This window comes from Silurus meridionalis, chromosome 19 (genome assembly GCF_014805685.1).
Source record: "Silurus meridionalis isolate SWU-2019-XX chromosome 19, ASM1480568v1, whole genome shotgun sequence".
Lineage (NCBI taxonomy): Eukaryota > Metazoa > Chordata > Actinopteri > Siluriformes > Siluridae > Silurus > Silurus meridionalis.
The window spans coordinates 16,583,177-16,609,946 of NC_060902.1; the positions used below are offsets into that span (position 1 = coordinate 16,583,177).

General features: G+C 39.8%; 4 protein-coding genes across 37 annotated transcripts in view; all 4 read right to left on the minus strand.

Annotated features, from left to right (window-relative positions):
• itpr1b (inositol 1,4,5-trisphosphate receptor, type 1b) overlaps nt 1–9,917 on the minus strand; it is a 115,558-nt gene extending 105,641 nt beyond the window's left edge. For 28 of the 34 annotated variants that reach the window (XM_046874674.1, XM_046874658.1, XM_046874670.1 and 25 more), the window contains exons 1-2: nt 2,449–2,707; nt 256–370 (exon numbers count right to left, since the gene is read on the minus strand). In XM_046874674.1, the coding sequence (XP_046730630.1) occupies nt 256–347 (92 nt within the window). In that variant the 5' untranslated portion in view covers nt 348–370; nt 2,449–2,707. Of the gene's footprint in view, nt 1–255; nt 371–2,393; nt 2,710–9,785 lie in introns of those variants that run through there. The other 6 variants (XM_046874654.1, XM_046874649.1, XM_046874664.1 and 3 more) reach the window with 4 other exon arrangements.
• A 6,630-nt stretch (nt 9,918–16,547) lies between these two features.
• Nucleotides 16,548–18,280, minus strand: setmar (SET domain and mariner transposase fusion gene). Its single transcript, XM_046874679.1, has 2 exons — nt 18,033–18,280; nt 16,548–17,647 (listed from the first exon to the last, which is right to left on the minus strand). Exons 1-2 carry the CDS (start codon nt 18,129–18,131, stop codon nt 16,898–16,900), a joined length of 849 nt encoding a protein of 282 aa, XP_046730635.1. The 5' UTR covers nt 18,132–18,280; the 3' UTR covers nt 16,548–16,897.
• Nucleotides 18,281–19,614: 1,334 nt separating this feature from the next.
• Nucleotides 19,615–22,035, minus strand: brk1 (BRICK1 subunit of SCAR/WAVE actin nucleating complex). Its single transcript, XM_046874682.1, has 3 exons — nt 21,874–22,035; nt 21,167–21,249; nt 19,615–20,479 (listed from the first exon to the last, which is right to left on the minus strand). Exons 1-3 carry the CDS (start codon nt 21,989–21,991, stop codon nt 20,453–20,455), a joined length of 228 nt encoding a protein of 75 aa, XP_046730638.1. The 5' UTR covers nt 21,992–22,035; the 3' UTR covers nt 19,615–20,452.
• A 3,103-nt stretch (nt 22,036–25,138) lies between these two features.
• On the minus strand, nt 25,139–26,425 carry gpx1a (glutathione peroxidase 1a). The gene is made up of 2 exons (XM_046874680.1): nt 26,153–26,425; nt 25,139–25,798 (listed from the first exon to the last, which is right to left on the minus strand). The coding sequence occupies exons 1-2, from the start codon at nt 26,366–26,368 to the stop codon at nt 25,448–25,450; spliced, it is 567 nt and encodes a 188-aa protein (XP_046730636.1). The 5' UTR covers nt 26,369–26,425; the 3' UTR covers nt 25,139–25,447.
• Between the last annotated feature and the right edge of the window lie 345 nt (nt 26,426–26,770).

Sequence of the window (26,770 nt, forward strand, 5' to 3'; positions counted from 1 at the left end):
AATCATTTCAATATTTTTTGTAGTAGCCGAAAAAAAAAAAAAAAAAAAAGCATGCCTGAGATACACAGTGATCTGCATTTCTTGAGGGCAAATGAAAAAACTCTGAACCAGGATGTAAACCAGCATTTCTCTGGCTAAAAATAAAATCCTGGTGCACAGCCCTAATCTACTGAGCCACTGCCACGGTTTGGTTTGTTTTCAGGGAAAGAAAAGCAGGGCAGCACAGGACAGAAGAGAAACAGAGACAAAACATACCCCAGGGTGCTGATGAAACCATTGGTGGAGCCCTCTGCATACAGGGAGCAGATGTCCCCAATATGGAGGAAACTAGACATCTTGTCTGACATTGTTCCTCAGCCTTTACGTCCACCTTTAAAAAGACAGAGAAAAAGAAATAAATAAGTATTTTATGTATTTATATATATATATATATATATATATATATAAATAACAAACAGTTCAGGTGTGAGGGAAATTCATTAAAATATATCTAACAGATTATATAGTATAATTACTACTAAGGTGTCACATGCAAATGGCGTGGTCATAAGCAGGTTATGAAGATCCACTGGATTTCCAGCAAGAGGAAGCAGGATAAAATCTAGAACATCACAACCTTCCATAACAAGGTGTCCTAGTTTTAGAAAGAACTTCCACAGAATTCAAGGTCTGTTCAGTGTCAGAGACATTCGGGGAACCCGACCTCACCCAAACTAACAAGCGGGTGAGGAAATACTGCACAGAAAGGATTAGCCGTTTTCAGCATGGTTCTAAGAATGGTGGCATGCTCTTTTCACAGTTTAAGTTTGCACTGTTGTATGTGGTTTCCCATGAAAAGTGCTGTGAAGAGTTTATTTTTGAATTCCCCTCTTGCAAAGAAGAAAATGGTAGGACACTAGACACAGTTACTCTCAGCCACAGAGCCACAGAGAACTTGATCAATGGTCATGAACCATACAGGGTTGAAGTTAAGATGATCCAGACAAATAATTTCATTTGCTGACTCTTGAAGGTCTTTTTTGGTACATACTGTAGGTCACAATTTTAAGGGGTCTAAAAAAAGGCGCAAGGTCACACAGGGTAATGTCACAGCTTCAGGATCATCAAGTTGATTGAGTTCAGATTGTTATGGGTTTCTTCCTAACTCCAACGAATGTCCATGTTGCTGAATTGGCTGGTGTTATTCAGGGTGCTTGTTTACTTCACACTCAGTTTTCAGTTTCAGTTTCCAGACAGGGTTACAGGACTTACTGTATGGCAATAAACCAATGAATGAATGAACAAAGTGCTGGACCTGAATACTGTGTCACTGAATCAATGCAAAATCTGCAAACACGCATCTTACTTTACACTGCGTTTTAACTCTACACACGTGTCTGCCTTGAATTTCCACAAAAAAGTTCAATCCTTCTCATCATAAGTCTGAGTTTTGTCCTGGTCAGGTTCGCACTGGATCCGAAGCCCATCCCATGGACACCTCCTCCCGAGGGTTTGGAACACCACTGATATCAATTCCTACAGCTTTCCTCCAGTAATAGCCGTCAGATCTCAACAAGTAATCTGCAACAGGTGATTTTTCGCTCTCAGGATGAACAAAGTGCGATCAAATTACACTTAATACAAATGATTGGGTTCGCTAGAGATGCAAACACGTCCTGAAGTATGGTGGGAAGCAGAAAGATGGTGAGGAACCACACTCACTCTCTCTCTCATTCTCACACACACTTTTTTTCCTCATTATAAAGGCAGCTGTTTCATCAATGGCACACGCTGAAATCACCATGCCAACACTTCCGTTTCAGCACAGCTCACATTCTCGTTCATCACACAGACTGCTTGATGAAGATGAGGATGAGATGAGGATGAGATGAGGATGAGATGAGGATGAGATGATGCTGTGACAGGCTCAAACCCAAACCACATGCAGCACTTCAGGGCACCTACTTTGAGAGGGATGTAACATGGGCATGATTTACATCCACCTTCTCATGCACCTGTTTCTAACCATTCAACCCAAACAGTGATCAAAATATAATATAATAAGAATAATACATTAACGTGTTTTACTTCTTGAATGAATGAATGAATAAATACATACATACATACATACATACATACATACATACAAACAATCATCATCAGCACGCGGAACCAGAACAAGGCTGCGCGCGCTACAATTTAAATGTTTAAATCGTCTCAGGCCAACGAACTTTTTCATTTAACGGTTTTTCCTGAGGAGAATCTCAAACCCAATCCCACATCCTCCGAAATGTTAAAGGGTGACCGCAATAAAAGAGGAAAAACGTCCAAACGTAAAAAAATAAACACGCTCACCTCCATCTTTTAACATAAATAAATAAATAAATAAACAAAAATAACATTAAAATAAACACCTCGCTCTGCTAACAGATGCCTTTGCAGCGCACGCGCCCGCGGGATGCCGGTTACCTGCTAACCCAAAGTCCCAGCAGCTGAACTTTTCCCTCCTGCGGATGGAGAACTGGGTCAGAACCGGGGACGGAGCACCGCTCAGGTCAGGGGGAGACACAGTCCGGATAGTTAGCGCTACACGGTAAGTCCATGGTATAGCCGACAATGATAATAGTAATAAAAAAAGGATAGTAAGTAAGTAAGAGTCCTGTTGAAGCAGCGGTGTGTCGGTGTGACGGATCGTTTTGTGTCTCGGCGCTCCGCCGCGCGCACTCTCCAATCTGCACGAGCCGCGAGGCTCCGCCCACTTCTACTGTCACCGCGCCAGTCCATGGGAAATGTAGTTTTACAGGGTATGGGTTTTTTTTTTCTTTTTTCATCAGACAAGCATGTATACATGTAAAACAACTTACATATAAAATAAACATTAAAAATAGTATCTCTCTCGCCATAATTTAGGAATACACGACACCAGTGCACCTACTAGCATGTTTTTAGATAGTAGGAGGAAACCAAAAAGCCCACGATGAAACCCACATGAGGAGATCATGTAAAACTGTTCGAGCTGCATGACACTTTTTGTGTACCTATAACACACACTACACATGTTCACCCTCACACTGAGGCATGCCTCTGTATAGTTCTGCTCATTATTCCTCTTGGTTCCTGACAATTCGATCATCTTGTGTGATATTGGGTTTCTATCCAATATTTGAAGTCATTTTTTAAATTGTATATATTAGCAAACTATTAATCAGGAGTGAAGAAGCTGCCCAGAGCAGACTGGGTTAGCTGAATGTGTGTTTATTTATAAAACAGGGTTCTCTTGTAGGCAGGGTGGAGTTGGTGTTGCCCAAGCTTTTCAGTTCTACATGTGTGATGTGCGATCACTGATTCAAGTCAAGTCAAGAAGCTTTTATTGTCATTTTATATATATATATATATATATATATATATATATATATATATATATATATATATATATATATATATATATATATATATATAGCTGAAGCTTTACACAGTGAAATGCAACAACGTTCCTCCTGAACCCTGGTGCTACATACAACAACAATCACAGAAAACACAGGGCTAAGGACTAGTGTCCTCGCCACATTAAGTGCATCATGTGCAACCTGGTGCAAACAGTGCAAAGACAACACAAGACAGTGCAAGACAATACAAGACAGTGCAAAGGCAACACAAGACAGTGCAAGACAATACAAGACAGTGCAAAGGCAACACAAGACAGTGCAAGACAATACAAGACAGTGCAAGACAACACAAGACAGTGCAAGACAATACAAGACAGTGCAAGACAACACAAGACAGTGCAAGACAATACAAGACAGTGCAAAGGCAACACAAGACAGTGCAAGACAATACAAGACAGTGCAAGACAACACAAGACAGTGCAAGACAATACAAGACAGTGCAAGACAACACAAGACAGTGCAAGACAATACAAGACAGTGTAAGACAATACAAGACAGTGTAAGACAATACAAGACAGTGCAAAGGCAACACAAGACAGTGCAAGACAACACAGGAGAGTGCAAGACAATACAGACGGTGCAAGACAACACAAGACAGTGCAAAGGCAACACAAGACAGTGCAAAGGCAACACAGGACAGTGCAAGACAACACAGGACAGTGCAAGACAACACAGGACAGTGCAAAGGCAACACAAGTCAGTACAAGACAAATACACAAAACACAAAATACAAAACAGTGCCACCAGTAAACCTGTTGTATATTGCACACTGGATGTGTAAAAGATGTCAGAAACAGGCATGTGTCGATTTTGCCACATGCACAAGAGCATGACGTGGTGATGCAGCTTTCGCTATGAGAACATCAGATCCAAAACCAGCAAACAAATGAAGTAAAAACGCACAAAATCAATGCGCCTTTCACCACGAAGGCATCCTCTGCTGTCCATGCATTTATCTTTTGCTTCCTTTCATCCTCAAGGATGCTGCTTAAAATCCTTTAGAGGCCTTCAGAAAAAAAGCTTTTTCCCCTTTAATGCGCTTTTACTGCCTGTCAAATCCACTTTTCATGTCAAGTTTCCAACAGTCTGACCCACAAACATAGTTGGTGATCTACTTTTTTTTTTTTTGAGCTTGCCCTAAAAACTTTTTTTTTCTCAATCATTAAACATTCAGCACAGTTTGTGTGGAAAGCTTTAGCACAAACTCAGACACAGATTTCCAAATCAGCTTCTCTGTCCTGCAACATGGCTGTGCATTCAAAATAAGAGGCCAGGAGCTGTTTTTCATTGTGATAAAGCGGACAAGGTGGATTTCTCCCTGTAAGCTTTTTGGATAGTATTGTATAAAGCTACACGCACTGTAGATTTAATTAGGAACCCTTGCATGTGGCAGAAGCATGACGCATAAAATCATGCCGATAGAGACATGTCATGAGCATCTTATGAGATTTCCACACATAATACTCTCTATCGTTTACAAAATAAATGTAGGAAAAACCAAAACCATGTTCGTCTGAGGAGAACGACCGGTCTGTTCTGAGGAAGAATACATTCTACATTGATGAACAGAAAAAAATCTTATATACCGTATAAAACCTGGAGGTGGATGAGCTACAAATGTAGAAGACCACATCAGGTTTCACATATCAGCCAATAACAGGCATGTGAGGTTATCATAGCTACAGACTCACCCAAACTCAGATTTGAGAGTATACGTGGTGGTATCAAAAAGTTTTAGACTAGTCATGCCAACAGATGGCAGCACTAGGCTGCACGCACAGTCACAGGAAGCACTGACCTTTGTGAATCAGTGTGCAAAAAAGAATCGCAGAACGTGCTTGACAAAGTTTTAGAAACGTTTGGAGGGCTGTATCGCTGTGCACTGTGAACGTGAGCAAACGCAGATACAAAGTACTTTCTTGCAAACAGAGCCAGTCTCTGAACTTTTTGATACCACCTCATATATCGTATAACGGTCCTCCAACCACTTTATATCAACCACCCAAGAACCTTCACCAAGCCGACCCACACCCACCACATGGATTACAAGCAAAAACGTTTAAAGATGGAACTACATATTGTGCAAGTTGATAATAACATATTCTATATTCCCGTTTGCCTTTGAATAAATACCCCGAATCCTGCATTACAGTGATGCTCCACTGATACATCCTCAATCAATGGTTTCAAGAGCACAGTAGTTCCAGTGCCTACCATGGGAACACTGGTTAACACACGCAGGATCGGATGCTGGTTTATCATATGGCATCTTAGACACACACACACACACACACACACACACACACACACACACACACACACACACACACACCTTTATATGTGTATGTGGGTGTTTTATCCAGTCTTGTGTGTGTTCGATGTGACGTGAGGCGAAGCAGGTCTTTCAGATGCAAATATTCACAGATGGTTTGACTCTCACTGGCACAGCTGCTGTATTGTACCTGATTTCCACTGAAATGGACGCACATGGTTCGGCACTTTGATCAGCTACTCGTTGTACTCACTCTCCTTCTCCGTTATACACTTTCTCACACACACAGCTCCTTATACGATACGTGGAGGAAAGGCACTTGAACTGCAAAAGAATGCATTACACACAAACAGGTCTGCTGTGGTTAATAGAACTCTCAGGATAAACAACTTATAAGAAGACCGTGTGATGGTGAGGTAATATTAATCTTATATACAGAAGATTTGTTTTGTTTTTACAACTAAACACTTCTAAAAAGACGGAAAAAAAGAGTGAGAAAAAATGTTTTTGGTTTGTGCCTCAAATTTTATTTGGACAATGGAGAAGAGGAACAATCCCACATCAGGGTGAATGATGCTTTTGTGAGTTCAGACCAGAGACACAAGAGAGAACATAAAGTAACTGTGCATCTATTGTTGATGCTATTCTGCAGGGAATGACTGAATGGGTGGAGGGTATGAACGAGCTCGGCTGCGTTATGTTTCATTTTCAAGGACGAGCTCGATTTGATCCCCATTCAATCACCATTTCACTGCTGTTTTTTTCTTTTATTGCTCCAGTCGTGCGAGGTGAAAATAAATCATCAGCTCTGCTCAGGGCTTCCACTTATAAAGCATGTCTGAGTGAGAACAATTACCTAAAATCAGGTGAATGAATACATGGATTTGTATTCATTAGAATATTGCACGCAAAAGGACTCATCCTTGTTCCTGTATGTATATCATTGAATAAACTGTATATAAAACAGATTTTGAATATATATTTTCTGGATTTTCACAATGACCATAAAACTATGAGCCGCTCATATTAGCATTCCTATTCATTATTTTCCGTAGTGATAAATTTGCATGCTGTTTGTAAGCAGGAAGCGACAGTGAAGGGAAACTATTAGATAAGAGATAACACCGAGCTTGATAATGCATTAACCCCAAAAGTAATTCAAATATTACCATCCATATTTTCCAGTAGCAAAAAACCTGTATCTATGAATATACACACAAACGCTTTTCTTGGTTTTGTATAGGCCTCATCTGCATACTAGAACATCATAGGATCTTATGATTTATGATGCAAAACACGTTTGTTAAAAATGACTTCCTATTTCTAAAAAATGTTTAAAAAATAAGTCAAATTACTGCAGTTTTTTTTTCCCCTTCCACATGAACTCATAAAACACATGATAACCTTTAAGATGAAATGATACCGTATGTACAGTGTGATTTTAACTGTTATTCTATTTAAAAGAGCATTCAATTTGCACAAAACCTATTTAAGCCCAATGCGAGTGAATATAATGCCTATTATCTTCACAATAAACATCAAAGAACGTTATGGATATATTAAATGCCTGTCTTTTATCCAACGTACTCGGCAAAAGGCGAAAACACACGGGAATTGGACAGTAAATGACTGAAAGAAAGTTCTTTAGACGGAGGAGTCGAAATTGAACATTTCTTTGCTCTTATCCAAGATGGAGATCAGGAGAAATGATGTTGGCAGACTGCCTCATCCCCACAGTCACACATGGAGGTGGAAGCTTAATGGTTTGTGGTTGTTTGGGAGGGTTGGAGATTTATTCCGGGTGAAAGGAACCTACACGGCTACATTCCAAATTTACTACCATGCAATTCCATCTGGATTGCAGCTCACTGGAACCGACTTCACTGTACAACAAGACAATTAGCCGAATCGCAAGTCCGAGTTCTGTGAGCGTTTATTTAGAGCGATATCTATCTTGGAATGGCCTGTCCATTCCCCACACCTAAATCCTACTCAATTGCTCTGGGATGAACTGGATCACAAGAAAGAAATTACCAACCAGTGAAGAACATATCTGGCAGGTTTGGATGTTTGGAGAAACTATCTGTCCAGATGACAAGTGTGTGATAAGCTGTTGTTCATGCTAAGGGAAGATTTTTCAATTAAAATCAAGTACATCTACATTTTTATATTAGTTTTTTTCAAAGTAAATCCTCATACACTTACCTAGTTTGATAGATAGAAACAGAGGAACATGTATGTCTCTCAATAACCATATAAGACTAGGTGTTTCCAAACTTTTACTAATTAAATAGGAGATAAGGGAGGGTTAAATATTTCTACTCCTGAATGGTTTTCTATAGAGTGAGGCTGGATCGCCTGCTTCATGCCGTCGTTTCTACATGTTTAAGTCCTAGCATGGAGGAGACTGTGTCTGCCCTACACCACAAAGTTGTACCTCACTAAAAATAAAAGACAATTAAACAGCGATAATGGCTTTGGGTGTCCCCCAGGGAAACGTTCTTATTACAGCGGGTATTAGTCGTTTTGCTCTAATTATCTGCTGTGTTTCGGTGCTCGGACTGCTCTTCGGTATTACGTCTTGATGACTGATAAGTCTTTGGTTAGATTTTTTTCCAGGAAAATGGAAAATGCAAAATAGATAAACACTTTAAATCCATAAGTGCAATAAAGTGGAAGTACGGCAAGTAAGCCTCAGTGTTGTAATGATGGAAATCATTGTTGAGTGAAAAGAATAAACAAAGTCTGTGAAGTCCAGTATGACAAAAAGTTGCGCGTGTGTGTGTGTTTATTTTAGCCATGAGTGTCTGATTACTTGCAGTGCCCCAAATCTCAGAAAGGAAATTACTTATTGCAGTTTTAAATGACGTATTTAAAACTGCAAAGTTTCTGCAGCCTAAAATTCATTCTGGAGAACCTTTGTGCATGCTGTGATGTGGGAGTTTGTTCCCCATATTAGCATTTTGAATCTTGTTTTAGAGACCCACTTGCGCTGGTCTTTTACTAAAACAGCTCTTGAAACCCTGGTGTGGGAATCTATACTGTATCTTCCACTCGCTGATGTGGTAACTATGGAAACGTGCTACTGCGGTATTCTCCTAGGTTCTGAGAAGGGTTTAGAGCTCAGACTAGAGATGGAGAGGCAGCAAAACATGAAGGAAATATCCTATAGCCAGGCTAATATAGAAAATCCAATCAGTATTTATTACACCCCCCCCACCAACACACACACACACACACACACACACACACAAAGTTAATGTGTTTTACACAAACAAAAGTATGTTTATAAGACACACAAATTTAAAATGTGGTCCAGTATGCAACAAAATACAAAAATAAGTATGCTGGAGGTTTATACACTTGTCTGAGCAGACATGAACCTTGCAGGATAAAGAAAGAGACATGCAACAGTTCCTTGCTACATTCATCTTTAGTAACTGCCTTGTCAGGGACTGTTTTAAATATTCCTTAGTCTTCATGCTGTATTTACAGCAAAGAGAAATAAGAATATTCCAGCTCTAAAAGTCCTACTTTCCACACTCTGGGGGGAAAAAATACCAAAACCAAAAAAACCCAGAAATAAAATGAATACTGCATGTAAGCTACAAAGTCTAAAAAACTGGAATTAAAGAGTTGCTTGGTTAGGGCTTAAATTATTTCTAATGTGGATGTGACATCACAGTGTGGTGTGGCAAACGCACTGGTTTGGGTCTGAAGGCCATGCAGTAGATAGTTTGCCCAATACATAACTGATGTTCAGCGACCGTCCATTAGACAGTCATTGCAAGAGTGAGAAGTATAATCAAAGAACAGTTTCTGCACTGAGCTGGTCTCTGCTCCCTACCACAACCCTGCACATTTTATATGTGCGTATTATACATACAGTGTGCGCAAATCTGGTATTTATACTGTGCACAATAACCGCTTCATTGAATCTAAATTATTTGGAAGTGCAGTTTAAAAAGATCTTACAGAAACCACTTACATTTCAAGTAGCAGCTAATCACCCCGTATTGGACCATTTCTAATATAAACAGAAAGAAACAACCGCTTAAGAACCGTATATCATGCTGTTATTTACTTACTTTTTATTTTATGGGCGTCGAAGCGACATCAGATTCTGAAAGACTTTCCAAGTAGGACAGCCACTCAGACAGATCTTTCTACTTGGGAAGCTGTGATGTATCCAACTGGTCATGAACACAAGAAACTCCATGCTCTTCCAGGAACAGGTGTAGGTGATCAAGGGAAACTTTAATTGCATACAGGTAAACTAATTAGGAACTAATTATGTGACTCATGATATTTACACAATGTCAGTATTATGTACTGCTGTGTGTATTGCAGGCTGTCACATTACACAATATGAAAATGTTGCACTTAATGTAGCACATCCAATATCAGGATACAATGAAGCACAGATTTTGACACCAGGAGTCCAGGAGAGCAGGACCAGCTGAGCATTTAGCACCTCTTGTGTAGCTACAGGTGCTGTTCTTGTGAGCCAGGGAGCCTTCGTTAGTTCTCCTGTGTAATCTCATCACAATCTTCAGCAGCCTAGACACGTGAGTCAAGAGCAAACAGAAAGGAAGAGACAGATATACAGAGAGCAAGGTGTGTAGAAAACAACAATAAATACTAAAGTATCGTACTGAAGTATAAGCTTTGAAATTGATATAGCAACATTGGCATAGATCTGGTATAGTGTTCATTCGTGTTCATCAAGATATTCAGGGCACTTAAAAAAACTGGTGCTGAGTTAAATTCAGTAGTTCATGATGATTCACTGTTTATATTTTGCACTTGATCAACGGTAGAGCGGTAATCTCTCAGATGTACAGTAGACAAACCTGCTAATCACACTGAAGAGCACTGGGGAAGTAAAAATAGACACTCGTAAAACACCAAACATGTCAGCTAAACTAGTAATCAGAAGTCATTTGGAGTGGTGCTGGAGAGGGTCTGTGTGGAAGTGAATTAAAAGATCTAATGCTAACCGGTGACTAGCTTTAAGGGTACAGGCTTTAATAGGGTTTAGATTATCACAGAATACATCTGGCCTCTATGTTTAGAGCTCAGAATAGATATAAAAATCACAAAATGACATGGTGTTTAGGTAATAAAAGAATTGCACAAAAGGGGGTTTTTGGCCGTCAATTAACGTTCATGAACAATCCTATTATACTAGAGCAGTACAACATGATCAAAAATCCTCTATAATACTGGGTAAAGGTTTTTGTCTGCTAAAATTGTAGCTAAATCTGTGCAGAGGCTGGTCTTGCACTTTCAGCCATGTGCTCAAATTAATTATATACAGTAATATACTGTATTTTCTCTATTCTGAGAAGTACAGTACTATGCTAATACGTACTGATTCAGACTAGACATTATAACGATCACTGATCATTAAAAGGACTACATACAGCACAGAAAAAAAAAAAAAAAAACCAGATTCATCTTTAAAAAAACCAAAAACATTGGCCAGTGTGGTCACAAGCTTATAAACCCCCAGTGGATGAGATCTGGCGTAGACGACATCTGATTTCTCATCAGACACGTAACCCACTTCCGACATGGCAGGCTGCCCGTTTCTATTTCTGCTGCTGTCGCTCTTGCCGTTCCGCTCGCCGCTCCACTCGCGCATCTTTACCCGTCTCATGCTCCTGATGGCTTTGAAGCCACACTTCACACAGAGAGCCTCTTGATTAGACTTGATTTGATTGTGAGAGGCTTTGATTAGGAGATGGCAGCATCTCCGTCGAGTTCGTGGTGGATGGAAATGACTGCTCCAGGGGACGTAGGAAGGTGTTGAGCGAAGCAACCGGCACCAGAACTACTGAAACTCATATTAGTACATTCATATATCAAAAATATAATCATGATAAAGTAATAAACACCCTGCAAGCCTGCAAACACTGCAACCTGGTGAAAATTAAAGAGGCAGTGTGTCGTTTTTAGAGCCCTCTAGTGCCTGTGATGTGAACTACAATTGCTATAAAAACATCTTCCTGTTTCCCCAAATTCAACACAATTCTTAAACCTAAAACCTTGTGTGTTGCCATATAAAATTAATAGAACAGAGCAAAGCAGCACTGATCACAGCTGTGAAGCTGATTTCAGGGTCAGAAAAAAATCTAAAGCCTAAAAACAAATAAATGATATCCAATACAATACAAATAAAATTTCACATATTCATTCAGACTTCTTTGAAATAATATGATCAATTTAGGTCTAGAAATCACATACTAAATCTTTAACATTTCCAAATTCAATAAATATTTTTAAAACTTTGCCAATTACGCACATTGACCAAATTATTACCCTGATGCATTTATTTTTTTTTTTTATTTCGTAGAGAAGAAACGAAGAAAGTGGCCCTACTGTTCTAACGTTCGCACCAGTGTAATGTAGGCCACCCTAACGCCACAGCGCTCAGTGCTCTTGACACATTGTCCCATTTAGACATACAGCTGCTTCTGCTTTATATAAACTCACAGCTTGCAGTGAAGTGCACGAGGCTTATGGGCCGTTCTGCCGAAATAAACCACTGGCCCACTTACCAAGAGGAAAATGGGGCTGGAAAAATAATGTACAACCTCTACAGACAACATTTGGAATGTTTGGGATGTGTTTGGAGATTAAACTGGAGCTCAAAGTCTGACACTGTTAACAAGTAATGGAAGCTTAGAGACACCAGTTTATTCAAAATCTAGTGAACATCTTCCCAGAAAAGTGAATGAAAGCACATTAATCTTATGGTCAGCTGTATAAAGGTTTGTACAAATATTGCAGGTGATACAATTCTTTTTTCCACAAACATTCTAATGCAATTACCATAAGATTTACAAGGAGCGAGTTCACCATCTAATCTACACTTCAATTGCACACTTAACATAAAGGAAACCTCCCAACTATGACGATTCATTCGTTTAGATCGAGTCTCCAATGTGACTCAGAAGCACGAGTCGTCTCAGAGTGATTCGTTTATTTACGACTGGATGTGCATGTGCAAAGCTTCGCAAAATTACTGTAGGAAACAGAATCGAGTAGTTTAACTCTCGACTCTTCTGGTCTGAAATGTTCATTCTTTTATCACGTGACTCCTGTAGATGCTATGCAGTTTTATATACATATATAAATTATTGAAACTATAGTCAGAGTTTATGTATGTAGACGTTTTTGAAAATGTAACATTTTATTAAAATTTTGATCAAAGGAACAAAATGAAGTAAATGACAAAAAAAAAAAGATTTGTTTATTTGGATGATCAGATTTTCCCATTACTACTCATAACATGGTGGTGTATGTGATTATAACCTTCTGAAACAGGATATTATGATTGCCACTAAGACCTGAGGTCATGACCCCATCACCTAACCTGCTTCCCGATGGACCGAACACTTAAGACTCTCACAGACTCACGAATGACCGATCAAACTTGAATCGTGACGATTCACGCCATCATCGAGGGCAACGTGACAGTTAAACCGAAGGTCGCTCCGTCAGCAGCACAGGATTTCTGCTTTCACTGGCCAACAATCGCTGTGAAACGCTGCCCACACTCGCCGTCCAATCAATATCGCACGTTCCGTTGCCATAGAGACTTGGGAGACTCGCTTACTCATTCGATGCCATGAGTCATGCGACAGAAGTCAATTTTCAGAGCGTCTATCGCAGAAACTCGGTATAGCTTCTCCTCCCTTCCAGATCACAGTAACATGGTTCCTCTTTGCGCTGAAGAGGAAACACCACCGAGCTTCTACAGTAAAGCGTCTGCGTTTGCGGGTGTGTTGATACGTTTCAGGAAGTTACAGAGCAGCTGTGAGACAAAAGACTATTTTCACAACAAGTCAAACTGAAGCTGCAGCTCGAGAGCCTGATAACTGGCAACCACACTTGACTGAATTCGTTCCAAAAATCACTTTTGGGAGACCCTCAAGGCCTGGGCCAAGACCATGCACTCGTTTTCCGAGGAAGCGGCCTAACAGACAGCGGAGAAGCGGAAGAGAGGCGCAGTTAATAAACGCTGCTCATAATGGCACTGAGGGAAGCAGCTGAGGGGAAAACACCCTAATAAACTCCATTAACATCATCCACAAAGGAAAAGAAAATATCTGAGAGATAAATGATAATTGCGCAGCTTTAAAATGTGGACGGCCTAATGCGCACGCTAATGAGCGATTATGTGCAGAATAAAACCGCAACCGTCAATTCAGAACAAAAGTTATAGCACCCCTGACTCATGATCATCAGAAAGAGACTTTCCACCCTATCAAAGGCATAATCTGTTTAAAAAAATGCTGTTTCTCCATCATTGAACATTTAAAGGCTCAGGCATGGAGGAGTCCGTGTCAAATCTATAATGATCTCAGATGTTGATCTAATTTAGGGCTGCTCCTGGTTCCACAACTCCAACTGACTGTAGAAGACTGTAGAAAGGACGTCACCAATAATCAGACTCTCTGGGGCTCAGGATATTTCTCACTATCTGGTGTTTGTAATGTTTAAATGACTGATAATCACACTCTTGATGTCACCCTGGTGAGGATGAGGTTCCTCTTTTGAATCTGGTTCCTCTCAATGTTTCTTCCTCATAACATCTAAGGGAGTTATTTTTTTTTCCTGGCCACAGTCGCACCAGGCTTCATCATCAGGGATAAATACACATCGTTTACTGATATTTACATTTTTGTTCTATAATTCTTACATAACATAAATAAAAAAAAGGACAGCAGATCTGTGGTCTTCCAATTTACTAGAAAAAAACCCAAATTCATATACAGAATATTGCGATGTTATAAAGGAGGGCATCTTGGACGACCCAGAAGAAGATGGATTCTGTGTTGAGTTCTTTCCTGTGACATATCAGTTTTTATTTTCCACGGTCACCTCTGTCTTGCTCATTAGGGACCTAAATCTACCACTGCAATGTGCAACTGCTTTGTGATCATGTCCAATTAACCCAGATAAGGACAATATCTTGGATTGTGAATTTCCCTCGGGAATGAATAATGTTATCTCTCCATCTAAATAAATAGAATTGTACAAATAAACCCCATTTGGGAATGAACTTAATCTCAACAACCAGCACGATAAAAAAACAAACAAAAACAAAACACTATGAGAAAAGTGAGAGAGTGATTATAAAACGTGATATAAAACTAACATACGTTACGTATAAAAAGTTTCGGAACTAGTTTCGTAACACGCCAAAAGATGGCAGCACGAGGCTGCACTCAGAGTCACAGGTAGCACCGATTTTTCTAAGTCAGCGTTCCAGAAGACACATCCTGTGTACGGGAGCTGTGCAACTGGTGCTTTTCTGACCACGTGCGTTACCACGTCTGTTATTCTGACCACGTGCGCACTCTGTCTCCTCACACGTGAGTTTCTCGCTGGAAACAACACGATCTCACTTCCACACCCACCCTACTCGCCAGATTTGGCTTCTTGCGGACTTCCTGAAGAAGAAGATCCAGTTTAAAGGTTTTCACACCACTGTGGAGAAACAGAGCAAATCGCAGAAGGTGCTTGGAAAAAAAGATTTCCAGAACATTGGCAGGAAATCTGGGAGCGCTGTATTGCTGTGCAAGGGGAATATTTAAAAAAAGTCGTTTTCTGTAAACAGAGCAAATCTTGAAACTTTTTGATAGAACCTCATAGATACAAATGCTCTGTTTAAAATAAAAAAGTTAGAGGCTTCTGAATCTTCTTGCCATGTCAGAGGTTTTGGCTGATTGATGTTCTACAAAAAAAAAAAAAAACCACCCTACAGAACTTTTATACATTCGTTTGAACCTGAAATTCTTTGGATAATCAGCAGACCAGATGAGCTGAAATGTTTAACCTGAGAGACTGTGGAGTTGTGATTAATATCCTGGAGGTTACTGTGGATTATTTACTCTCCACATGCAGACAGAGCGGATCCGCTCTCACGCTGACGTGCCTCGTGTTCTGGTCTCGTTTCCAAAGACGGAGTCCTGCTCTCCATCTCGGGTCTCGGGGCTAATTAACCCAGATGAAGATATTAATATCGCTGTTGAGATAAAGGCGGGTCCTGGATGGAAGTGGGGCAGAGACGAGGAGAGAGAGAGAGAGAGAGAGAGAGAGAGAGAGAGAGAGAGGAGACAGGATTTAAGAATGACGGCTCAGTGAAGTGGGTCGCTCCGGCCCCCGTCCTCTGTGTGGCGCTGATGAGGGAGTGCTGTTACTATATCCAAACACCCAAAGGCTCTTTTTAATTGCTTATTACCCCTGAGCTTTGGCTTTAAAGGAGAGCTCTGTTAAAGGAGAAGGCAACGGACACTATGAAACTCAGACTTGTGACAGTGAAGGAAGTTGTTTATAACATAAAGTACAGTTAAAAAAGTAGACCAGCAAGATCAATAAATGACAAATATCCAGCTCAGTGATGTCACACAGCCAAGGACACGATGAAATAGGATTTATAAACATGAACACATCACGTACATCACAGCTTTCACGTGGTAACGATAGCTCAGAGGCATTGCATTTGAAGGTCGTGTGTTCGAATCCCAGCCACACCAAGCTGCCACATCTTCAGCCCCTGAGCAAGGCCCTCGACCCCATAGCTGATCAGTTGTATAGATGAGATAAATGTTATCGCAATGTGCTCACAAAATTTTAACATTATGGATTCTATGATGTTCTAAGATGCAAAACAATTGTAAAATATCCAGTTGTTTTTAATCTTCTGAAACCTCACAGTTTTAGTTGCAGAACCAGTCGGAAACGTTAGTGTGAACTTTTCTGCGAGTTTTAGCCCCTTATGTCAGTGAGTTTTATTTCACAGAGGATTCTACAGTTAAAGGCATTAAAGAGTGTAATGGCAGGATTTTAACGTCTATTAGTGACATCATTCTGGAGGAACACAGACACTGGATGAACATGAGACCATTCACACAGACTGTAACATGGGTTTAGCATGGAGCTGTTAGCGTTACCCCCTGTAGCACCATCAGCAAAGAATAATTGTGTGCGTTTCCATGGAAACTCCATAGAGTCACAGAGTACAGAGTCTCTGAGCTGTCATGGAATGCGCTGTGAGACAGCAGATGCAGGTGAGACGTGTCAGCTGCAATATTGTCCGTGTGTGTGTGTGTGTGTGTGTGTGTGTGTATAAAATGGTGACAATAACAAGGGATGATTAACTGGAAGAAATGATTTCCCAGCGTTCTCATTGCAGGACTGAAATGTCTAAAGGTAAAAAGCCAGTGCAGTTCTGTTCAGCACACAGACACACTTTCCTCTGGAGATCTCCTGCACCGACTCTTTTCTCTGTGTGTCCTCCTGAGTAATCGAAGGTAAGTTCCTCGCCTGGCTCTATGTCTCGGCTGGAAAACAGGGCCAGTCTGGGCACCACTGAGTGCACACGTACGGGCATCATGATTAAGTTGGGGTGGCACGAGTGGTTCAGGAAGCGGCCCACGTTGCCCATAAAGGCCGGGTCCACAAACGTCACACCCAGCCCCTGCGAGCCACCGTGCTCCTGCACTGCGATGATATAATTCTTATCCTCAGGAGTCTGTGAGAGCTGCCTCCGCCGTGCCTCCTCAAACCCGATCACCTCCCCGGCGTACTCGCACACGAACCTGCCACGTCTGATGGCTTCCAGGGTCACGACCCCCCAGCCACGATTTTCAGTTCGGAAAACACAGAGGCGGGTCTGCAGGCCGCTCTGGACCACACGGGACTGGCAGGACTCGCCGCACACACACAGGACGTCACATTCAAAAACAGGCTGGCTGTAAGAAGCGCCCGAGTCCTCACGTTGCTCCAGGAAACATCCCTCGGTGTACGCCAGGCCAAAACGCAGGCACGGGCAGCTGGACGGCACACAGGACGCCGAGCGGCATGAGCAGCCTGGCAAGGTCACTTCACTTGGGTCAACGTCACAACCCACCCCCTGAACGTTTTCTGGTGTGTACTGAAGCGCAAACACACACGGTGTTAAAAGTGTGTATAAAATAAGTAAACAAAAAATAACAGCAATGTCAATATGAAAAGATAGATAGATAGGTAGATAGATAAATAGATAGGTAGATAGATAGGTAGATAGATAGATAGATAGATAGATAGATAGATAGATAGATAGATAGATAGATAGATAGATAGATAGATAGATGTAAAGGTCAGTGAGTGGGACTTTTCTGCCATCTAGTGGCCATAAAGAGAAACTGCAGCCCTGAGTCTGCTCTAACACCCGAAACAAATGAAATAGAAAAATGACATTAAAAACCCAATATTATTAGATAAATTTACTATTTTAAAAGTTTGGTCGTTTCAGTAACAAAGAAAGGACACAAATATACCTGGAATTTTTGCAAACCCTCCTCACACAAGCCTTTTTCGATGCAAACAGGGACATTTTCCAGACCGTTGCTGATGTCGCCTCCGTATAAACTAATCATTCTTTATTTTCTACAAACTTTGTAGACTTTAAATACCTTTTCCTACATATACAAGCCGGAAAATTGCTTTATAACCGTGTCAATAATGATAATGTAAAAAAGTAAGAGTCTTCCAGAGCAATAAAAAGAGACAACCGGAAACAGGAAGTAACGAGTGTCAGCAAACTAAACACAAAAAATAATTTAAAAGTCCCACTGTGAATAAACAATATGTAAAAAACCAAGCACTATGCTTATCCAAAACACTACTTATATCATTATATAATTATTAATTTATCATTTAAAACTATTATTAAATATACAATTATTAACATTTTTGTTTTCTGTTATAAAGAGAGTAGAGGCCCTTCATTACAATATTTTTCTTTCTTTCTTCTTTTCTCGTGCTCTCGACATAACGAGTTGTTTTGTCGTGATCACGACTGAATTTTCTCGTGATCTTTACATATCAAACTTAATGACCAGTGCGTTGTTTTTCTGCGTATTGGGCCAGCGTTCACGAGAAAATTTAATCGTAATAACGAGTGTGTGTGTAGGAAGGAAGGAAGGAAGGAAGGAAGGGAGGGAGGGAGGGGTGGGTGGGTAGGTAGGTAGGTAGGTAATGGAGAATCCACAAAGGACAGTTGTGGTAAATCATCTCCTATAACCACATGTCCTGAATTGTCCTCTTATAGCACAGAAATACACCATTTTTTTCATTAAATAATGTCATACAGTTTCTTGACCCATTTACAGCTAATAATGTGAAATCAGCTCCTTTTCCTACTGGAGCTGTGAACATTTGTTCCTTCACCAGCATCATTTTCTCTCTTTCTAGCTAAAAAACAAACAACAAACACAGTTGATGTTACGATGAAACCCCAAGTCGTAAGCTTTGACTCCTATATATACACTATGTGGCTGAAAGATTTGGGACACCTGACATTTCCAACCCTATGTGGTTCTTCTCCAAACTGTTCCCACAAAGACAGAGGCACACAACTGTGTAGGACATCTTTGGATTTGGGAGCATGAAAGTTTCTCTTCACTGGAACTAAAAGATCAGAACCTGTTCCAGCATGACAATGTCCCTGTGCATTAAGATCTACTTTAGTTCTGAATCTCCAGAAATATACAGAAAATCTAAAAAAAAAAAAAAAAAAAGGGCAAATAGGGACTAAATGTGGAAAGTGTTCAGAAAGAAGCATGTGGTGAATGCTTAGGAAACATGCCAGAAAACTTTTCACATGTACATGAATCGTCAGCAAAAAAAAAAAGGTTTAATTAATTATTAATGAACTCTAAATATTAATACTTTTTTGCCTAAGCAGAGGCAAAAATGTTGGCACCTCAGAAGCACTGCCTTTTAAACTGTGTACAACAATCTTTTTTTATGAACAATAAAAGTCTTATAGGTTTTGCATATAAAATATACATGAATATAAAAGGGATATTAAAAACTAAGAATGAACGAACACGGACACAATGAACACAAACTCAGAAGTGTTATGTAATATGTTGTTATTTATTTTAACCACAGTACATTAAAAGTATGAGCATTGAAACACAAAGATCGGCTGTAGAGGCCGGCGTCACTTCCGCACCATCTCGATTGGCACTTAAGTAACTCTTCCAGCCTTTGGCCCCCGTACGCATGCGCGCACACACACACACACACACACACGCCGAGTAAAGATGTGCTATAGCGTATGAAACCGTCACAGGGCACGGGAGTTTCCACCAACGCAGGCTTTTGCGGTCCGACAATTACAAAATATATACAGAAACCGGTTTTACACACGCACAAGGCTGAGTAAACAAATTACTTTTTTTTCTTAATTAAACCATTTTGCAAAGCTTACACCATCGTTCTACATCATCGCTCCCCGTACACTCATTTCATCTGATATACATGTTTAGTGTCTGAATTTCCCAGCTAATAATCTGCTCAATCTTTAATCAGGACACGATAAAGGACTTGACATGTGCAAGCTGCACAAAGACAGTAACAGGTCAAGATGAGGATTAAAAAAGAGAAAGAAAAGAAAGAGTACAACTGTTCATACCGAAGCAGAAACGGTGGAAAAGAAAAGCGCGTTCGTGATGGTCCCATGCGTTAAAGCCCCAGCGAGGAACTGCTCAACCTGAAACCTGTTTAATCAGAACTATGTTCCCTTTTGAGTTTCGGAGTGACGTAGCACTGAGTCAGCAGTTCCTTACTGGGGCTTTAAGAGGCTGGTAGATAAAGAGTCACTTGGTTATTTAAAGTGAATGAGGAAACAGGAAAACACACAAAAAATAAAAGAGTGTGGCCATTTAGTCTCTTCTCCACATCAGGAGGGTTAGGTCAGCGTTTCCCCTTTTGTAACCTTAAACAAAGGGGAAAAAAAACAACAGTAAGTTATTGTGAAAATTCTCACACAAATTATACACAAACACCTGCTTTGAATAGCGACCGTGTTCAAATAAACCCTCTGTATTTACAGTGACACCACATTTCTGCTGGTTTTATATTCTTATACGTGTGCTGTAGAAATCAGGAGGCTGTGAAAATCTTATAATCCATGTCTTCACCGGGGATTTTCTCAAACAGGTGATGTATAAATCTTCACAAATCAGAGATCACAAAACATGATCTCTCGGCCGCAGCCAAACAACACGAACCTTCGTCTTTTGCATGAGTCAGCGGGAAATTGCAGCGTGACCGCGGCTCGAGTGTGTGTACATGAGCGGTTAATATAGTCATTATGATTCATTCTGAGAATGACACTGCTCTCATCACACTTCAACTCTGACTCGCGAGTCTTTTTCTCTTCACACACTTTCAATCTCAAACTTTCGGGTTACTGAAATAAAAGGTTTTATGGTTCTGCTCGTTCACCACTTTTGTTTTCTTGTCGTTACATCAATTTGGGGCTCGAAATGCTTTTGATAAATCAAACCAAAGACCAAACTCTGTCTGGTGCAGGAAAATGTATTTATAGACACCTGATGTCTGTCTAATGCACTGGGTTTAAACCCTGAACTCAAGTTCAAATGGAGCAAAGGGAACTCACTCTGGCCTCGATGTACTCGATCCTTCTCTCCAGGGCGGTGAGCTTCTCATTCAGTGTGGCCAAACGAGACCTGCAGGACATATCTGAGGACGATAGTGTCAATGAACAGATTAGGAGAGAGAAAAAATGTCTAATTTTTCACTATTACAATTGAACAATTACGGGGAAAAAAAAAAAAGAATCTAAGAATTTCACTGATGACGACAATGATGATGATGATGATAATAATAATAATAATAATATATACAGCTTCCTGTATGGTTATGAAAAATTTCATTAAAAATCTAATCATTTACATTTAATGTAGCTGAAATGAATAAAACATAATGTAGGATGTTGAGCCTCATATAAACAAAATCTAAAGTATAATTTGTGTGTGTGTGTGTGTGTGTGTGTGTGTGTGTGTGTGTGTGTCAATCAGACTAGCAATCTTGTCTGTTATGCTAGCAGGCTTCACTAACAAGCTGAAAGACGTATACAGTACACACGTATATTATATTTTTACACCTCCAACGCGTTAACAATCTCAAATACATGCTTATAATGATATTTTATATAAGAAACAGTAATATATTTAAGTAAAAAAGGTCGCACAGGAAGCTCGAGACGGAGGATTAGCCGCTCCTCAGCGCAGTTAGCATTACAGCATCCGATCAAACTCAGCGCTTTTCTCTCGACTGGTTCATTCCCCTGATAAACAAACCCACCGAAAGAGTTGAGGAAATCGGCTATTTTCTTGATGCTGCTGGTAATCACTTCGATATACTCGCGATTGGCCCAGTCCTGGTGGATTTCTCTCTGCACCGGATCCTCCTGGCCGGCCATCTTCACTCCAGTCTGCTCGCTGGGCGGCGCAAATCTTTTTTTTTTCCCCCCACACCTGCTCGCGCGCCGCCTAGCGGCAAGTCATGTAATGCGCAAAAATGGCTCACTTTTTACCGATCCGACTCACTAAAACGATTCCTTTCACTTTTGTTTCCGAAGTGTTTTTAATAGTTTGTTAATATTTCAAAGTATAAATTGAAGAAATGTTAAGGTTAAGTTCAAAGCCCGCTGTTTATGTTTCTGTGTGAATATTTTACTCCGAGCCTTATTCATTATTTTATAATAGACTAGCATGTGCGATAGACATACGTTTTATTCACTATTTGGAGATCTATGACTGCAATTTTCTTTTTAAATAAAAAAAAAATCGAAGATCAAGAACATAAATATTTTATATGTCATAATGTCATGATAATTTCCCCCATTATACCACCATAGTGGGATTTAAAACTGGGACTGGGACTTTTTCTTATTATTTTTTAGACAGACAGATAGACTTTGCACACTTTGATAGCACACTTTGGCACACTGACTCGACTCCCTGAATCGACAATGAACGAATTGAATCGATTCCCTGCTACAGGGGATAAACTGTATATTAAAGAATCGAATCTTTCGAATTCGATACCCCACCGAATCGTTCATAAAGCAGTTTTAGAGCTCAGTTCCAGTGAAGGACAAAACCAACAGAACACTAATTTATTTGTTATAAAAAACTATACAATTTCCCGCAATTTATAGTCGCCATTAAGCAATTTGAACAGCTCGCGTGCGTGTATTTGTTTTTTTTAAGTGTAACGTATTTAACGGTTGTAACGGTTTTTATCTCCGTGTCAGGCTGCAAACCATCTAATAATAATAATAATAATAATAATAATTAATAACCGGAATAAAGACTTTAATCAGGGGCAAGTCATTATATTTATTACACACTAAAATAATACAGATAATTGTCAAATATTTTGCATCCACTTATAATTATTAACTAATTAACATTTCAGAGTTTACATGTAAGTTAACATGTATAATCATATATTAATCATATAACATAATATAATCATATATATAAATAATTATTTTGTATATTTTTTTCTTCTTTCTTTTTTGATATACTGTAAAACTTAGATATGTTTTTATTTTTTAACCCGGATACATTGTATTTTGCACGTATACAGACAGAAATGTCAGCTCGGCTGAGAAAATGCAGACAAGGACTTGCAAAAGCCCTAGATCAAGCAATGAAAAGTCTTCCTGAGAACAACCTCAGATCAGTCGTCAGATCAAAACCTGAAGCTGACCATAATGCCTCATGTTCTCTCCATACTCATCCTCCTGAGATGCTTTCTGACCTCTGTCTCACCATGGCAGATCATAAACACATCCTCACAAGGTACAAAGCTGATCGATTGTGTGTGTGTGTGTGTGTGTGTGTGTGTGTGTGTGTGTGTTGTGGGTTCAATGATTACCTTTAATTATAAGCTTCATGCACTCAGTTTATAAGACCTGTTATTACTGTTCACACCTTTTGTGGTCCAGACAGGTACTAGAGGGTTTTACAGTCTCCAGGCCTGAACCTGAACATCGGGAACTTCCTGCAAGGATTGGTCAGTGGGATGTGTTATAACATGTTACTTCACTTCTTATCAGGAAAATATCAATTGTGTCATCACTGTACAATTGTACAACATTACTGTATTTACTAAAGATCTGAAAAAAAAGTACATTGTTATATGGGTGATTATTTTAAAGTAGTTTCTGCTATGATTTATTATTGATTCGCTTTAGAAATTTGATTCTAGAGCTGCCCATTGGTGACTGATAGCATTTTCTTAATGCTAAAATTAAAATTCTTAATATAATTTACTGTTATTGCACACAAAAGCAACAAAACACTCAGTTCTATTGTATAATGACAAAACGACTGCACTAAGAATAAGTAAACAAACAAATCAATCAAATGAACAACATAAAAACGTAAAATAAAAATGAATCAGCAGCTTGTTATTTGACAGACTGAAAAGTTTTCAATTAGGTTTAAATAATTAACCATAGCTCAGAATTTATCATCACAATTATTATATCTTTAATTGTGAAGAGTATTTTCACAATTCTAACCTTCTTTGCATGTTTTAAAAACACTTACTACACATTCCCATAAACAGTATAATCATCATCCAACTGCAATCATAGTTTATTACTCTGTCTCGTTTCTAAAGAAAGCCCCGGAATGAAGATTTTGGACGAGCTGTTGGCGAAGCTGGAGTTTGAGAACGAGCTGAACCGAGTGTGTAACAGGCTCTCTGTAAACACAGTGCCGGTACGAGGAGACAGCACAGGAAGTGCAGACAGCAGTGTAGAGGACGAAGCTGCTAATGGAGAAGAGGACGAGGAGAAAAAGAGACTCCTAGGCATGGTTCTGGACATGGAGCAGGACTACGAGTTCTTTGTCTTCTAAACATTATGTGAATATTGAACTAAAACCTGGTTACTGGACCAAGACATGGAGCTACACTGTACAACCTGTGCTGGTTTAGTGGCGAAAACAAACAAATCTACACAAAAAGAAATACAGGTTTACACCGTGGTGCAGTTTCGGTGCACTATATCAGAGTGATTTTACATTTGTTAAGTTGTTAAGCTCGACCACATGCATTATATTCCAACGTAAATCTACTCAGCCTTCAAGAACTTTCTCACTTAGAGTTTATTATTACATATCACACACACACATATATAGCTTTAAGGAAAGAGACTGTAGTTTAGATGTTATCAGTTTTATCTATTTGAAGACAAAGGCATTAATTTAATTCTATTTATTTGCACTATAAATAGAAAAAAATATCAAATTGACCTGTGTTTGAGTGTTTTCTGTCCGCTGTGACCTACTTCATTATCAATTTATCTGTTTAATAAAAGAAAAAAGAAAATTGGATGTTGGACGTATTAATATACCACAAATCAGAAAGGTTTCACTGCATCGAGAGAAGGTGTGAGAGGGTTACAACCTGGTCCTGAGTATAAAAAAAAACCTTTACAGTCAGTTATCAAGATAAATCTCTTGTTTTGAAGTTTTTCTCATCAGCAGGATGACTGTACTACGGTCTCATAAACACACTCACACACAAAACAAGACAAACATAAACTTTATAAAGTTTATCGAGTTTTATTATGGTTGAATGGAGAAGCTTAACTCTGCTGTACATGATTAAATTACAGCTATTAATTATAGGTGTTTACAATCACATCCGACACCACCCTCAATACAGATTTTGAGCGATGCCTTCATACAGTAAACCTCCTACAAATCATCTGACCTCAAACCGAGTCAGCAAAGTCAGCTGGATTCACACTGCCATCTTTCTCCACGTGCAGTCGGTTGATAACACAGGAGTGGCCGAGTTTGCGTCGTTATCGGCTCACAAACCTTCCCTCTGCGTCTCTCCTGCGACAAGATGTTTACTTCACTTTCTTGAGAAGTTCTTCAATGTCGGCCTCGATGTCGCTGGTCAGGAAACTCCTGCTGTAGCGCTTGAACGGCTTCCCATCTGGGCCGATGAGGAACTTCTCAAAGTTCCAGGAGACGTCGTTCCTGCACACGGGACTCCAGATGATGAACAAGGGGTCAGTCATCAGGGCTGTAGAGTTGTCGCTGGGGAAGGGAAGATTCTTTTTGAGGAACACGAACAGGGGGTGCGCGTCCTTGCCATTCACGTCGATCTTTTCCAGGAGCTGGAAGAGGGGCTCAAAGCCATTTCCAGGACGCACGTACTTCAAGCAGTTTAGGATCTCTTCATTCTTGGCGTTTTCCTTGTTTTAAAAATGAAAAAAGCACTGGGCTGTTATTACGAAAACACATCACAAAAAGGCATTGCTCAAATCTGAATGATGATTTTTATGGGAATTATCGTTAGAATAATTCCTAATGAAAAAAAGACAAGACTGGGCTGTGGAAGAAACCACAGGGGCGAACAGACTCTAAATGAAATCAATCCTTTTCTAGAATTCTAAAAGATTACAAGTGTACAAGTATACAAGTATACAAGTGTACACTGTAAAGCCATGCAGGTGAAATTATCCACAGAAGAAAGCTCAATTCTTGGGCTTCTAGTTTACACTAGGGCAAGTTTTTTTCTTGTATATTATGTTATAGAAGGATCTTACCTGATGACCAAACTGGTTGCAGGGAGCTCCCAGTACAACAAGCCCCTTCTCCGAGTATTTGGAGTGGAGCTCATTCATCTGAGTGTAGTCCCTGACCGTCGTGCCTCAGAGAGAAGCCACGTTTTCAACCAGCACCACTTTTCCCTTGAGCGAGGAGAAATTGAGAGTCTCACCTGACAGCAGCTTGGCTGAAAGGTCATAAAAGTTCACAGACATGTTGACAAGAGTAGAGAGAAGCGTGGAATGATGGTCTTTTGCACACTGCTTTAGTTAAAAGATCGTTTGAGGTCAGAGTTTGGGTGAAAGGGCGGAGCCGGGGCTGTGCCTGAAAAGAAATAGTTGTTTGTCTCGCGAATCCGTATACCAGAACTATCACAGATCTCCCGGATTATTAGCCAATTATACAGTATTGTAATATTTAATACTACAATACTTTGAAAGTAGTTACTTTTGGCTTCGTCATGCAATATAAACAAAGGCGGAGACAACCTAAAAAAGAGTAGAGAGCATTCTCTATTACATAAAAAATTTACATATACACTGAAAGTAAACTCAAATAACTAATAGGTACTGTATCTTAATACTATACAGTGTATATACTTCATATTTACATTATAC

Bases quoted from the DNA above. Each gene is read 5' to 3' on its own strand.
- setmar (XM_046874679.1), bottom strand. From the start codon at position 18,131: ATGATTAGTTTATACGGAGGCGACATCAGCAACGGTCTGGAAAATGTC. The intron at 17,648-18,032 runs GTATATTTGTGT...TTTGCGCTTCAG, and splicing joins AGGGTTTGCAAAAATTCCAG to TACACACCAGAAAACGTTCA.
- brk1 (XM_046874682.1), bottom strand. From the start codon at position 21,991: ATGGCCGGCCAGGAGGATCCGGTGCAGAGAGAAATCCACCAGGACTGG. The intron at 21,250-21,873 runs GTGGGTTTGTTT...TATCGTCCTCAG, and splicing joins CGATTTCCTCAACTCTTTCG to ATATGTCCTGCAGGTCTCGT. The intron at 20,480-21,166 runs GTGAGTTCCCTT...CCTTTGTTTAAG, and splicing joins TCGAGTACATCGAGGCCAGA to GTTACAAAAGGGGAAACGCT.